At 53.8% G+C, this 15,576-nt stretch overlaps 1 protein-coding gene across 1 annotated transcript; it reads right to left on the reverse strand.

Annotated features, from left to right (window-relative positions):
- Positions 1-203: 203 nt before the first annotated feature.
- Positions 204-10,385, reverse strand: REN (renin; the record flags this gene model as incomplete). Its single annotated transcript, XM_082676186.1, has 9 exons — positions 204-365; positions 1,026-1,124; positions 1,419-1,563; positions 1,973-2,092; positions 4,484-4,680; positions 5,664-5,782; positions 6,390-6,513; positions 7,069-7,219; positions 10,306-10,385. The coding sequence occupies 9 exons, from the start codon at positions 10,383-10,385 to the stop codon at positions 204-206; spliced, it is 1,197 nt and encodes a 398-aa protein (XP_082532312.1).
- Between the last annotated feature and the right edge of the window lie 5,191 nt (positions 10,386-15,576).

Here is a 15,576-nt window from a genome sequence, read left to right on the forward strand (position 1 = left end):
ACAGTGGGGTTGTGAACATGAAGTCTTTATTCTGTTTGTCCTCAAAGTAGGGAAGAGCTGGTGCTGGGGGCAGGGCGCACATCCAGGAGGTGCTGCATGCCCCTGAGTGAGGGCACAAGCACAGGCAGGGGTTGGAGAGTCCCAGAGAGTGCTCTAGCCCTGGGCTAGAGCTGAGGGCAGGACCCGCAGGGCAGCAGAGGGCCTCAGCGGGCCAGGGCAAAGCCAATGCGATTGTTACGCCGATCAAACTCCGTGTAGAACTTGCGGATGAAACTGGCACCCAGGACCCAGACTGGCCCCGTGGGCGGTGGGACGTCCAGACCGTGGAGGGCCAGTGTACACAGATCATCACTATTGTAGGGGTCCTGGCAGGAAGCAAGAGGGTTTCCACACTGCCCAGCTGATAACCACGTTGCCTGACTCCAGCAGCCATCCTCCGCAGCATCCCCCCACCCGTCCCCCATCCACACCGGGCCTCCATCACATGCTGGCCCTTTGAACCATCATGGATTGCACCCCTCCGAGATGCAGGCACTAAGCTGGATGGTGCTAACGATGCGTCAGGCACAGCACTGCCTTCAGGAGCTTACGGTCTGGCAGAGCTTCTGGTCCTAGACAAGGTATTTAACACCTCTAAACCCACGGAACGTAAAAAGCAGGTAAGAGTATAGGAGCATAACATTACTGGGGGCGTTGGATGAGAATGGAGATCAGGAGATGAGCACAGGGATCCTCAAATTTGGCTGCAAGTTGGAATCACCTGGGGAGTTTTGAAAACATTGATGCCCAGGTGCCACCCCCAGAGGTATCCACCCCAGGGGATGGGGGTGGATAGGTAGGGATGTGGATAGGTATGGGATGTGGCTTATTACTGGGATTTTTAAAAGCTCCCAGGTGACCCTAATGTGCAGCCCAGTTTGAGAACAACTGGTCTAGCAGGTAATCTGTGCATAATGACTTGTCTCTTTTAGAGGGCCCCTGCCCACCCTTCCTCCCTGTTGCCGAGGGGCAGACTAGAGTCTCACCTGTAATACATAGTCCGCGCTGGTGAGCGTGTAGGCTCTGCCTCCGAGGTGGAAGGAGATATCAGGGAGTGTGGGCACTTGGTTACAGTTCACGACATACTGGCGGTGGGGAGGGTCAAGGGAGCCCCTTTGAGTGTGGGAGGTCCCCCAGCAGACACAGCCCTGTGCTTGTGGCCCGGCCCTTCTCCTGGAGAGGGCTGGGCACAGTCCCCAAGTCCCCAATCCCCTCTCCCAGGGACCAAGGACAAAGCCACACATGGGAAGAATGTGAGAGGCAGGAGAGGAAGGCCTGAAATGGTCTCATTTGGGACCGAATGTTTCCTAGGGTCATTTGGGGGCCTGGACCAGGTGGTGCTCCCCCCACCCCTAGCGCCCTCCCCGCCAGCTCCTTACTTCATCTGTGCTCAGCTCCTTGGCCCCCAGGGTCTCCATGAGCAGCCTTAAGGAGCTGGTGGGACCCGAGATGTAAGATGCACCGGTATCCACCACTACCATGCAGCCCTCCTCACAGAGCAAAGTGGTCGACCTCACAGACACCCTGGGGAAGGCCACACAGTCAGACAGACAGATGGACAGCAGGCTGATGGGGCACCACCAGGCTGCATGGCTTTCCCGAGTGAGGGCAGATGATGGGAGGGAGTGCTGGTGGTCCAGTGATTCAGTGAAGGAGGGGTAATGCGTGAGCTGGAAGAAGAGAGGTGCTGCCCCCTCCCTCGGCGTGTGGCTTAGTGACCCTCCGCTTCCTCCCAGTAGGCCCCCTCCCCTCTGAACCATATATCTCAGTGTTCCCCATCCCCGGACAAAGCAGGCAGAGAGCAAGTGTTGGCCAGACCTTAAGAAGCGGCTGCATTAGGAGAGAGGGCAGGATGGTAACCCTGCCCCTTCCAGACCGCACCCACGGCAGCAGCAGCATTTTTAGGGAGTGAGGAGGGTTGAGGATTCCTGACCCTTTCATTCTGATCTGCCAGGAGCCAGTCTTGCTGACGCTCACGTAGTGGAAATTCTCTTGGTAATACTGGGGGTCGCTGCCTCCCAGCACGATCTCTCCCCCCAGCAAGTGGGAATTCCTAAAGGGAAGACCAGAGGCTCTTGGAGACCCACAACCTTGAGACTCAGTAACCCCAGGAACAAGGGAAGTTGGGCACAGGTGCAGGGTGGGGCAGAGGAAGGCGGGGCGGACGGCAAGGCTAGGGAGCTGCAGAACATGCCGCTTCTCCACCTCTCTTGCCCCTTCCCAAGCCCAGTCAGAGGTGGTTCCAGGATAGTCCGGCTGCGCCCCATAAAGCACCCCCAGAGAGGTCACAGAGAAGGAACAGGCAGGCGGACAGTGAGTAGACTGCAAACAAGACACAAATCAGCCCCACCCTCACTTGGGTTCGGGGAGCTGTGTGCTGCGCAGGTGCACGGGACATGGGATGGGCCTCTGGGAGCTGTCGGGTGGGGGGGGCAAGGACATGAGGAGAGCGGGAAGGTGGAGCAGAGAGCTTGGGCCTCCAGTGCAGCCTGGGTCTGCTGAGGTGAGTTTGGGGCAGGTGGCAGGTGTGATTCTGGGCCAGGTGCTCTGGAGGGTCAGGGCCAAGTGGGGGGGTTTCCGTCTCCTTACTTGGAATTTCTGCACAGAAAGAGACACAGCAGAGAGGAAGACTTTGTTTCAGGTGAGCCCCGCCAGCCTGTTGTTTGGCAGGGTGGGTATTACGCACTCTTTGTACCCTACAGGCAATGGAGTCACCAGGAGGTGAAGTCACTTGCCTGAGTGGGGGACTGGAGCCAGGGCTCCTGGTGCCCAATCTGAAGCTGGTGCCCCTTGCTTTCCTCTCCTCCAGGTGGCATGATGCCTCCCAAAGCTCAGGGCCTACCTTAGGGCTGGTTTCCTCTATGTGTGTGTGTGTGTGTGTGTGTGTGAGAGAGAGAGAGACAGAGACAGAGACAGAGAGACAAAGAGAGAGAGAGAGATGGGATTTTCCACATTCATAGTAGAAGGCAAGTGTGCATGCACGTGGGTGCACAGCGTGTAGGTTGCACGTTATTGGTGCAAGTGCAATTAATTGCATTTTTATAAATCCAGTACATATGCATATGTGCTAGCACAATTTCCCTCTGCCTCTCTCCCCAAACCTCAAGATCTCTCTGGATGTTGCCTCCTTCTCATCCAGTGTAAAGGAAGAGGCAGGCCCTCTCCTCAACAAGGCCCGCCTTCCTCCTGTTTGCTGGGATCCTACTCCCTTCCATGGCCTCCAGGCTCCTATACCCTCAGTTACCTCCTCCTTTTCCCCACATTTTCAACCTGTCACTTTCCACTGGCTTCCGCCTCCACCTGCAAGCACACTCAGGCATCCTCCAGCATTTAAAATCACCCACCCTTCTTTTCCCTGCTTCTCTGTGCAGCTCTGTCTGCACCCCACCTGGCATTCCCTCCCCTGACGAATTTCTCAGGGCAGCCTACATCTGCCTTTGCCTTCCTGACACACATCCACCTCTTCGCTCCTTGCCATCTGCCCTTGCCTGGCCTCTAAAACGCCTCTTCCCAAGACTGCCCCTCACAGCCAATTGGTGGCCTTTTCTCAATCCCTCCCTTTCTCTCATCAGACCAGACACTCCTTTTCATTTCACCTCTGTGATTTCTCTGGACACTGACCCTCCCCTCTGTCCTCGCTGCTACTGGCCTCCTGTTCTCACCCTCATGATCTCTTGTCTCCAGCTCATACAGAACAGCTGAGAGCAGATCACATTTCTGCTCAACAGCTGATAGCAGCTTCCCCAAGATTGGCTGAGCTGCACATAAGCTCAGCCTAGAGTTGAAAGCGTGGAGTTTCAGCCTCATGTCCCCTGTTGTTGCCCATCACATTGTAATGTTTCTTGTCTTCCCTGCCGGACTGTAAGCTCTGTGAGGGCAGGGACTCTGTCTCGTACACTGTGTTCATGGATGTACCCCCAGAGCCTCGCACAATGCTTGTCATATCAGTGCCCAATATTTGTTGAATCAGTGAATGAGCAGATAAATGAAGGGATTAATGAATGAATGAAGCCAGCTGTCTATGTGAGAGAAGCCAGGGTCCTTACAGGGAGGTCCGCCAGTCACGGCAATGCCTTACTTTCCATCACCCCCACTCTGCATTCTCCTCTTGTTCTAGAGCAGTGCTGAACTGAACAGAAAGTAAAAAAAACTTTCCACAAAGACAGAAATGTGCTACACCTGTACTATCCAAAGTGGTAGCCGCTAGTCGCCGTGACTGCTGAGTACTTGAAATATGTAGTGTGGCTAAGGATTTGAATGCCTAATTTTAATTAATTTTAATTTAAGCATCGGCTTCCATATTGGATAGTATAGCTCTAGATATGGATTGAATACCACCTGATCCCGAATACATCAAAATCCTGGCCCAGAGCTCTCTTCCTACTCTCTCAGCTCTCCTGCCTCCTTCCCTCTCCCCGCCTCTGCCCCTGGAGTCCAGGCCTACCTGCTGTAGTAGACAGAGAAGACGTCCTCCTTCAGCACCCTTTGGGAGAGGATGTGGTCAAAGACGGGGGTGACCCCCCCAATGGCCTGTGCAGGGAAGCCCATGCCCAGAACACCATCAAACTTGGCCAGCATGAAAGGGATCAGGGGCAGCTCCGTGACCTCTCCAAACGTCTGTGTGACTGTGATTCCACCCACCTGTTGGAGGAAGGACCAGAGGAGACCAAGCCCACAGCCTGTACCCTGGCCAGGGTCTGGTCTAGGCTTCCACACTGGGGCCCCCAGGCACACACAGGCCCCAGGGTGTGACAATCTGGGGTAAGACCATTTCATCAACACTACATGCATATCACCTCTCCTAATAAACATGTAGGCGGCAGAGTCCAGAGGGACTGGAAGGGGCAGAGGCAGAGAAGGTGGTATTGCCAAGCAATAGTAGTAGAAGAAAAGATGCCAGGAGCTCCCCAGCGGCCCAGCTCTCACATCGGCAGGACTGGGTTTTTGTCCCCTACCCCCAAGATGGGCCAAGGATTTCTCCAGCACAGCCAGGCCTGCCCTTCATGATCCTTCTTCCCTAATTTCACGGACAAGAGGGAGTAAGGGCTCACACTGATTTCCTCTCAGTTCCATATGTACCCTTCCCCTAACTCTGTCAGAGCAGTAGCTAGAGAAACCCAGAAATGGAGGAGGGTCAGACACAGGCCAAGTGACAGTGAAAACCAGGACTGACATTAATCCCAAACTCTGAACTCAACTATGACCTTAAAACCTAAGCCTGACTCCAAAAGTGACGCTGACCTTAAGGATGACGATACCCCTGACCCCTGACCCCGACTCTGACTCTGGATTTCAGTCTAGGGTCTAGTTAAGAGCCCAGTCAGAGCTGGGTGACCTCAGGCAGGTTACTTGACTGCAGGCTGTGGGGCTCAGGACAAACCCTATGAGTGCGTTAGATGGAAAGGCCTCCACAGATCACCCAGGTTGGGCCAGGAGCTCAGGTCTGCTCTGCCCCAGGTGCTTTGCAGCTCTGGAGAGAAGTAGCAGAGGAGGGTGCTCTTCAGCTCTCCGGGCTCCAAGGTGGACGGGCCTGCACCTTCCCCAACCACAGGCCCTAGGGTGGCAGGAGACGCCTAGGGACAAGAAGGGCAGGAGGTCAGATGACCTGGGATGGCCTCACTTACAGTCACCAGGTCCTGGCTCAGGAAGCCTTTGACCTTCCCAGATCCATAGTGGATGGTGAATTCCGTCCCATTCTCCACATAGCTGGAGGATTCCGAGGAGTCGTAGAGGCTGTGAATCTCTGGCAGGGAGACATAGGCTCAGGGCCAAGGGAGGCCCAGGCAGGGGGCTCGGGGGCAGGCGCTGGCTATGGCTCATGTGTTGAGGCCTGAGTGCAGAGACAGGGTGGCCCTGAGCTTGGAGGCTTGGAAAATGTGTTTCATCAATCAAGGACTGTGTACCTCGGGCCCCTGTAATGTGCTCATGTCTCTGAGAATTTTGTCTCAAATGAAGTATTTTAAAGTAATTGCTAACACTAGGGTGGGGAGAAGATTCTGGTCACAGTAAGCATTCAGTAAGTTCACGGAGGGTAAGGACGGCAGAGACCCAGAGCCTGGGATGGGTCTGAGAATTCAGTCCTCTCCCAATCTCAGGAGGAGTGAGAAATGGCTTTCTGGGTGGGCTGGGGGCTCCTGGAGCCTGCTTTTTTTTCTTTTTTTTACCTTGGTGGCCATATAAGAAAAATGGGGGACATTTTCTTCTTCTCTCTTCTCAGGGGCAGTGGGAGCAGAGGCAGAGAGGAAGCAGCTCAACTGGTAGCAGGAGAGATTTAACTGGGTGTGAGGTGGGACTGCCCAAGCACGACAGGGCAGGGGCTTTGAGGAGGCACCCCAGGTCCCGGGTCTCACCACAGGCCGTGTAGAGAGGGCTGCACTTGGTGGAGGGCACCCAGAGGTTGGCTGAGCCCGTGTCAAAGATGACTTTGAAGGTCTGTGGTGGGGTGCCAATGCCGATCTCGCCATAGTACTGGGTCTGCAGGGATGAAACGAAAGAGGTGGCTTGTGGGGCTTGGGGAGCCTTGGGACTTGGGGTCTTGCCTGATACCCCCTTGGCACTTGGGGCCAGATCAGGCAGATCACGCAGCCTCTCTGGGCTTCCATTTTCCAGCAGGGATGGGGTGGGAGGCTTAGCACTGTCTTATGACTTCCCAGGAAGTGGGAGGCTCGATGAGACAAGAGGGCAAAATAAAAGTACTGCAAATGAAGCAGGAAGGTGCCCCAAGCCTTAAGGAAACACTGATGCAGTAAGTAGTCAAGCTGCACTGAGCCTGGTCACAGAAACCTGCATCTGAGGTCATACACCCCTCCTGCCCACCCCTGACACCTGGGCTTGGGGCCCAGAGCCTGGATTCCTGAGTTCCAAACCTGACCCTGCCTCTGGGCTCCTTCCTGCCCTCTGTGCCTCAGGTTTTCCAGCTGTGAAATGGGAATTTCGTGAGGTGCTCAAAAAGGGCAAAGAAAGCCTTAGGCCCGAGAGAAAAAGGAGAGGGCAGGTGGTGGGGGCCAAGGGAGCGAGCTGGGCACTCACATCCAGGTAGTTGGTGAGCACCACAGGGGAGGTGCGGTTGCCAAAGGAGAGTGTCTTGGTGAGCTGGCTCCACTCAGCACCCAGCCTGGCCACGTCCACGCCTCGCTCCTTCAGCCTTTCCCAGACGGAGGGCATTTTCTTGAGGAAGATCCTGGCCCGTGACGCAGTAAGAAAAAGTAGAAGGGCTCTGTCCTGCCCCATAATAATGGTAGAGTTCCGGAAGCTTCTGATACAACTACCCCTAACCTTAGCCCAGGCACCTAAGAATCACTCTTGAGCCCTTAGGCCTCTAAAGGAGAATTTACAAACCTCCGTGGTCACCTACGCTGGTATTAAATAACCCTCAACTAACTCCTCCTGTTGTCTAATTTTGATCCTTATCACTGCAAGGCCATTTGTTCATTCATTCATTCCGTAATCACAGGTTGAACACCTACCCTGTGCCTGCACCGTGCTGGATACTGGGATATAAAGATCATCACTGCCTTCAAGGAGCTCCAGCAGGCCAGGAGACAGAGGAGGAAACAGCACTGACTTCCCCTCTAAGGAGATGAAGGCTGGGAGTGCCCCTCTCAAGGCGGGGCAGGAGGGGGCAGTGCCACATGGGGCCTGCAGGTGGCAGCAGACACCCTCAGTGGCCTGTGGGGGCTGTGGGATGCTGCGGGCGGGCGCCCAGCCAGGACCGTGGGGTGGAGTGGACCGATTGAACTGGGTGCGGTGGGGGAGAGGTGGGCGTCTCCAGAGTGCCTGTGCAGCCTGTCCTTGGAAAGATGTGCCTTCTGAAGCCTAAGTCCCAGTCCCTCGGCTTCTTGTCCTGACACTTTCCTAACAGCTTTGGGAGGCAGAATTAGACCTGGGAAACTCACAGCACACTGAGCTGCCACCACGTGAGTGCCAAACACTGTGCACGCCACCCCACCCATGTAAGCCTCATGACAACTCTGCAAGCTGGCTGTCGTTATCCTCACTTTATGATAAGGAGTGAGGTGCCTCAGAAGCGATGCAGCAGACATTTAAAGCGGCGTGATCGGCCCTGTTTCCCATATAGGGTCCCCTGGGCTCTGACACAAAGGCTGTGTGCCAGAGGCTGGAGGATGTCCTGAGCTGTTGGTGGGGGGTCCCAGGGTTGCAGCCCAGTGTCTGGAGTATCCCTCTTTCTTATTCTGTACTTGGCACTATCCTTTCCTGCTCACACCCCATGTATTCTGTGTACCCCATTATGCCCACAAACATGAAGGCAACTTTCACGCCTGTCGATATAATATTTTAACGGAAATGACTTGTCAAATTCATAACATACTCTGCTCTTCAACAAAGTATTTTCACAATTATGATCTTCTTTGATTCTCAGCCATCTCATGAGCTGGGTAATTTTGCTTTTCTCATTTTACAGATGGGAAAATGGAGGGGCAGAGAAGGCTTGACCCCAAGGAGGGCTCATTTTCCACTATTTACTATGAACAACCTCAGCTCTGGACCTTTACTTTTACCTTTCTCCTTTTAGAAAGCCCCTTCCTTCTCGCCTTCCCCTTCCCTCCCCACACCCCAGCACGTTCATCCTTGGAAGCCTAGCAGGCACCCCCATCCCCGTCCCGGGAAGCTTGCCCCATGAACTCCCTCCACAATGGCCTCACCTTTGCTTGGGCTCCTGCTCTGTTTTCGCGGGGTGCTCACAGCCAGCACTGCACAGCCTCATGCTGCCTGGTGCTGAGGGCATAGTGGTTGTGGGGACATGCTTGAACCTCTTCCTACCAGCGTGATTCTGAGCAATTTACCTAACCTCTCTGGGCCTTTCCTGAGCTCCCATTAACTCCTCTGTAACAATGGACTGAATGGTAGTACCTACCACGGAGAAGCACTTTGCAGATTAAGCAAGCTGCCCACTGCTCGGTAAGTAAAAGGCATTTGTGTATGTAAAAGGCAAGGACACGCCTTGAGAATGGGGTCTGTTGTTTGGATCTCTCAAAGAGCCTTGCATCATGCCCTGCACATGGCAGGTAGCAAAATTCCTGTAAGTATGTTTTAAAAGCCTGACTCCCTCTTCACCTTGGCCCAATTCCATTCTTCTTCTCTTTCTGAAGAGAACAAGGGAGAATGTTTCCACCTTTCCCTGCCTTTATCCTGGGGGTGGGGCCACGCTCAGGCACACGCTGCTGCTGGGAAGCCCCCCGCTCTCTCACACCATGCCCCCAACCCAGCAGCTACTCTCCATGAGCCTTGGAGCAGGGGAAACCAGCTTTGGAAACAAAAGGCCCAGTGCGTGCCCAGGCTCAGCCTCTTACTTGTGACCTCCGGGAGCCTCAGTGTCCCCAGCTGCAAAATGGGACTGCTGAGTTGTTTGGAGGATGATTTGAGATGAGATACGGGAAACGATCCTGTGAATTCCTCAGCATTTTACAGACTTAGCAACTATTACTGTTATTAAAACCTGCCCTCTTACCTTCAGGTCTTCTGGTCCCATCTGCACTCCCCAACCTGAAACCCTTTCTCCACAGGCCCCCCACCCCCCTGCCTCTCCCCTTCTGCAGCCTTGAAGAATTGCTTGTTCCCACAGGGCCTGGCACCAAACATGGATGTTAGGTCTCTCTCCTCCCACCTTTGGGCTGCCTTAAGCCTTTCTTTTAACAGTTGTGATAATCACCCTGGAGTATGATAACAGCTGGGTTTTTACAGCGTGCCTGCACCAGGCCGAGGAATTTACATGCAATATCTCATTCAGTCTTCAAAGCAGCTCTGTAAAATAGGTGTTTTAAAAATGGTAAACTGAGACCTGGAGAGGTTCACTGTCTGGCCCGTGGTTCCAGAGCTAGTTGGCTCTGCTAGTGGAGCAGAATTTAAACCAAGACTACCCAATTCTGGAAGCCTTGCATTTAATCACTGTGTTGTGCTGCTTCCCGGGTAGACTTAACTGTACTGCACCCTTCTTAGTAATTAGGCTGTGAGCTCCCGAGGGGCAGGGAGTATGTCTCAGTCATCCCCGGGTGCCCCCACTGCCTAGCATGGTGATCTATGCAGGAAGTGAAAGCTCTGGTCAGGGATCAAAAGACACTGCTTCCAGGCTTAACTAGTGCCACTGCTGGCTGTGTGATATTGGGCAAGTCACCTGACCTCTCTGAATGGAACCATAAACCTTGCTGCCCTGCTGGTGGTGAGGACTGGGTGACATCACATATCTGAAAGCCTAGGTGTTAGGAAAATGAGGATCCCTTCTCCCCTGCCACCCTCTCTCCCAGTTACCGTCTGAAGGTGCCAGTGTCTGCGGGGAGACCGAAGGTGCAGGAGCCCCAGAGCACCAGCAGGAGTCCCCAGCGAGGCATTCTGCTCCACTGGTCCACGCTTCCTGTGGGTCCACGCTTTGCCTGTGTCCCAGCTCTCTCTGGGACCCACTGAAGGACCCTTCTCCTTTTGTACGCTCCGCACTTGGGATGCCTGCGATTCTGCTCTGCCCTAATTTATTACCGTGGGGCAGATGGCAGGGCAGCCAGTAATAAATCCCTCCGTGGGACTGAGCTAAGTGGGTGAAGGGTGATCAGGCTTCTGACGCGGAGCAGGGGGGCCAGAGGAAGGAAGGTTGTGGGAAAGCAAGGCTGTGCCCAGTGACGCCAGTAGCCCGGTCTCGGCCTGGCCCTGTGACCCCTCAGGGAAGACAGGCTGATGAGAAACAACACTGCTAGGGGACAAGGGCAGGGCTGGGACAAGCATGGAACCCGGGTTTCCAGTCCCTCAGCCAGTCTCCCTCACCCCTTGCCTTTGTAGCTCTGTCTTCTGGGTTAACCTTGGCTGTGCCCCTGCCTAGCTTCTCCTAGGCTGCCTCTCAGTGTTCCCATCTGGAACATGGGTGACCCCTCCTGGCTCGTTCCCTGACAGAGCCAGATGCTGCTTCCCTCCACGTCTCTGTCGGCAGTGGCTGTTTATGGGAAAGTGCAGCACAGCCCTTCCTCTGGAAGTAGGCACCTGGGGGCAGGGGGCGTGTGTCCATCCTCAGTTGACCTAGTATTGGTGGAAGGGAAGGGCAGCCCTGGGGATGTGGGGAGGCTTCTGCCAAAGAGCGAGGTGGGGCAGCTGTTCTTCCAACCCCTCCTCCTCTTTCTGCTTGGCCTTAACTCCTTTCTGGGCTCTGTCTCTGCCCCCTTCCCTTTTTCTTGTAGCTTACAAGCGGTCAAGGGCAGCTCACCACACACTCACCTGGCCCCTAAATCCCAGGATGGGTGCTATTTATTCAGCTTAGGATGTCCTCTCCTGGCTTCTCCCTGATCACTCTTAGGGCCCACTTCCAATATCACTATCTCCTCCGTGAAGCAGGTGTGGATTCAGCCTGGAATTGACTGTCTCTGCTGGGGGCTCCCACAGTGCAGACACGAGCCTTCTGTGAGAGCACAGACCTCAACTGTCCTGTCTCGGAATTATTTCTGTGTACATCTGCCTCTTGCCCAGAGTGGTGCTTAATACTCATCAAATGAGTGCCCGGTGAACCATGATGAGCAGTGCGAGAAGCCCTGGCATCGCCGTCAGGGACCCGGCTTCTAGTTCTGACTCTACCACCAACTTGCTGTGTGACGTGGGAACCCCTTCCCCTCTCTGGGCTTCAGTTCTCCAATCTGGAAGATGAAGCAGCTGCTGGGTGGCCCCAGGGCACCCTCCTGGGTAGACACTCTAGTATCCCAGTCCTGTGTATTCAGGGCACTGCTCTCTGCACCGACTGTGGGCAGTAAGAACTTAACCAGAGGCGCTAATCTCTGTTACCAACATGTTGTCTAATTAATGCATTTGGATCTCTGAAATTATAACACCCTTACCAAGTGATGGGAGAATTTGGTGTTTCTTGGTATAAACTCTCACCGGAGAATTCTCAGGCCCTGTGGTTGGCATTGGGAGAAGCATTTGAGGGCAGGGGAGAACTTTTAAGAACACCTCAAAGTGGGAACATCTCTCTTGTCAGATTGAATAAATATTTATTAAGCATCCCTGTAGGTCTCGGTGCTCTTTCATTTATTAGCAAGTATCCACTGAGCATTTCTTATGTATTAGACACTTTTCTAGATGCTGGAGTTACAAAGGTGACAGAAATGAACACCATTGCTTCTGCAGAGCTCTGTGAAGTGGGGACCCTCTGCTCAAACAGGAAGCTGAGGCTTCAGAGAACTTAGGGAAGGACAAGCTGAGCGCTTTGCCTCGTGACTCCGGGCTCCTCTCTGGGGCTGTGTGTGTCACAGATGACCGGCAGAGCCAATGGGATGCGAAGGAGAGGGGTGCTGGGCTGTGGCTGAGTCTGCCAAGCCCACAGAGCTTTCTGTGGGGGAGAGGGAGCTCTTCAAAGCCCCGTCCTCACTGCAGTTTAGATGCCGGCACAGTGCAGCAGGACCCTCACCTGTATTTCAGGTCAGTACTCAGGACTCTTCTATGGCAAAGGCAGGGCTGGGGGTCCCAACAGCCGGCCAAGCCCTCTGTGGCCCCAGGTACTCTCCAACCAAAAATGCCCTTCCTGCCCACATCCCTGTCTCCTGCCAGTGGGTGCAGCACATGTGAGTACTGACCCTGGGACCAGCAGTGGGTACAAGTGTGAATAAGAAGAGGGAATAACTTCCCCAGGAAAGACACAACTGTCAAACTATAGACCAGAGTTGCAGGGACCAGAGGATGGTCTTCTCACGCGCTGCTCTCAGCCCACCCCCTCAACTCCTGTGGGGCTCAGATCCTGAGACCAGACACTGGGTATCACATCCCATCAAGACTGTGGCCTGGACTCACAGTGAGCAGGGATCCTGAAATCAAGCCGTGAAGGTCCGTGGAGGGCAGCTCTGCAGAAGCTTAGCTGGGAGAGAGAAGCCCCAGGGATCATAAAGCCCTTGAAGTTTCTTCCACAGAAATTGGAGTCAGACCCGTTTGTACAGCCTCATTGTACAGAGCTGAGGCCCTTAAAAGGTGGCAGGGAGAAAGAATCCAGTTTTAGTTCCGTTCTGAGGAAGAATTGTCGAGCAGTCAGCACCCAGTGAGAGCGAATGCCCTGCGTGCGGTCACCTCCGACCCTGGGACAGTCCGCTCCAGTATTTTTTAGGATTCTGTGTGTCCTGACTCCCTGCCAAGTGGCCCAGCCTGTTACTCCCCGTTTTCCCTGTCGGGTGAGGATGATTGGAAGGCAGGTGGAACTCCATGAGAATCTCCCTCTGAACCTGGGCCTGCCGGTGCCCTGGGCTGTGGGAGGGAAGGCGCGTGGGTAGGGACCTTTCCCGGGTTATCTCGCAGGCCCCATCAGCCCAGGGGTCCAGTGTTCCTCACAGAAGCCCCCCAGAATCCCACGTCGAGGCCCCAGGCTGCGTCACCTGAGGTCGGGGAAGCAGAGCTGGAGGCAAAGGGAAGGGCTGGGCCGCACCTGCCCTTTCCCCTGGGGCAGACCCGTGACGTGAGAACCAGTCCGGAGAAGCATAAATCCCGCCTGGGTCCCGTCCTCTCCTCTCTCTTCAGATCCCACGCTGGGTGTGCAGAGTGGGGGGCAGGGGCATTCAGAGGGGTGGTGGGGCTCTGGGAATCTCTCAGGAGACAAGTGGTGCTCAGGGTTTCTCTAAAAATGCCCCCAAATCCCACTTTGCTCCAGGGTAATGACCCCAAGGAGACTTGGGATTGTGACCAGGACTGGGAGGGACCAACGGAGGTGAAGTGTGGAGGGAGAGAAGGCTGTGTGGTACCAAGAGGCTGATTTTTGCTACTTTGAAAGGAGCATGGATTTATTTCCACCAGCATTAGTTTAGTGGAAAGTTCTTGCCATGGCCACTGCCCTGGGGAAGGTGGCAAAGAGATCAGACTCACCGAGGCTTGGAATTGGGGAGCTAAATATCTCTGGGCCGATACTGCTTCTGTTCATAAAGAGCAAACGGGAAAGCAGGAAAAAAGATAAAAATGGACACGTCTTTTCTTCACCTGTATTCCTCCCCGTGTCACGCTTAACTCCCCAACCCCGGAGGGCCCAGCTGCTTCCTGGGAGGAATTTTTCAATCAGATGGGAGCATTGAGCTTGCAGAGATGAGCAGCTGGGGCCTTGAGAGGAAAAAACAGACCCGGAACGGAGTTTAATAACCAGCCAGGGCTGCCTTGTGTGGGTGGACCCTCCAGAGGGAATAATTACTTGGAAGGCATTGGGGCTGGGACCGGGAGCGTCTTAGAGCTGCGGGGTGGAGATGCAGGGAACCAAGTGTCCTTAGCTGGTTGTTCTGGGGGCCTTGGAGGAACAGGAATTCAGCCACAGGGTTGGGGTGATCCCAACCTTAGGCCTGCTCAAGTGGTGGCCCAGGAAAATTGAAGGCAGGTCACCCGGGTCTTGGGAGCTACAAGCACCTGGGGGGAGGACAGGATTGGCAAGGGGGTGGGGAGCTTGGTGGGAGAGCTTGGTCAAAGGAGTACTCCTGAAATGAGATGCACCCAATGTAGTGGGACCAGACAGCATAGCCTGAGGCATGAAAGCTAGAAACATAATAAATTGCTTTTCCCCAAATGGCACTGGTGGTCTGTTTCATTATCAAACAAAGCTTAAACTGGAAGGTCCCTTTTCCAGAGGAGGGGTCACGGTGGGGCAGCTCAGTGGAGGATGTGTGTGTTTGTGCTGTGTGGGGGGTGGTGATGCAGGGGCAGTGGTTCTGATGCGAGGGTGCTAGGGGTTTGTGCGCTAGAGTGTCACCAGCAGAAGTATAGGGAAGTGGTTGTATCCCGAGAACATTTCCTAGAAAATGGACCCCTTTCTTCCTTTCTTCTCGCTTTCCTTTTTTATCAGAAAAATAAATACTCTCGGGGTTTTTAAAAAATGTTTTTTAATTTATTTTTTTATACAGCAGGTTCTTATTAGTTATCCATTTTATACATATTAGTGTATTAGGTGGTGGTGGTGTTATGAATTGGGAGGTTGGGATTGACATATATAAATACTCTAGTTTTAAAATTCAGTAGAACTCAGAGGCTTTTAAGGATAACCAGCATCTCCAATCCTGCTCTACAGAGGCGACGCCTTTCAACTCTCTCAGCTATTTTGCTATCGATGGCTGTCCATATTCCTAAAGGTTACGCTTAAACTGCCATTTCTTAATTTTTCAGTTTTATTCATTATTTCTTCTTCTTTTATGGTAATTAAGGATTTCTCTCTCTTATGCTCCGTCCCTCCAACTTTGGCAAAATCGAAAGCCAGTACTTAGATTATTATAATTAAATTTACATTCATGGTGTATTACACTGACATTTCTTTGTGTAATTTTTTGCTTTTCATTAAGTTCATCATTGGTCCTGCCCCTTTCCCACTCCTTGTTTTTCTGTTCCCAGCTGTTCCACACCCCCTTCCGCCTGGTGTGATGCTCAGGTAATGCACCAGTGGAATTTTCTTCTGGGGGCTCGGTGCTCCTGGGGGATCTCTTTGCTGCTCTCCTCTGTGGCTTCCTATGTCCAGGTTCTGGGGTTTTCCTCTTTCTCAGGTGACACTTGTATTTAGGTGGAAGATGTGTTCCGAAGCTTGCTGAGAAAGGGTGCAGG

This window comes from Grampus griseus (genome assembly GCF_964374135.1).
Source record: "Grampus griseus genome assembly, chromosome: 1".
Lineage (NCBI taxonomy): Eukaryota > Metazoa > Chordata > Mammalia > Artiodactyla > Delphinidae > Grampus > Grampus griseus.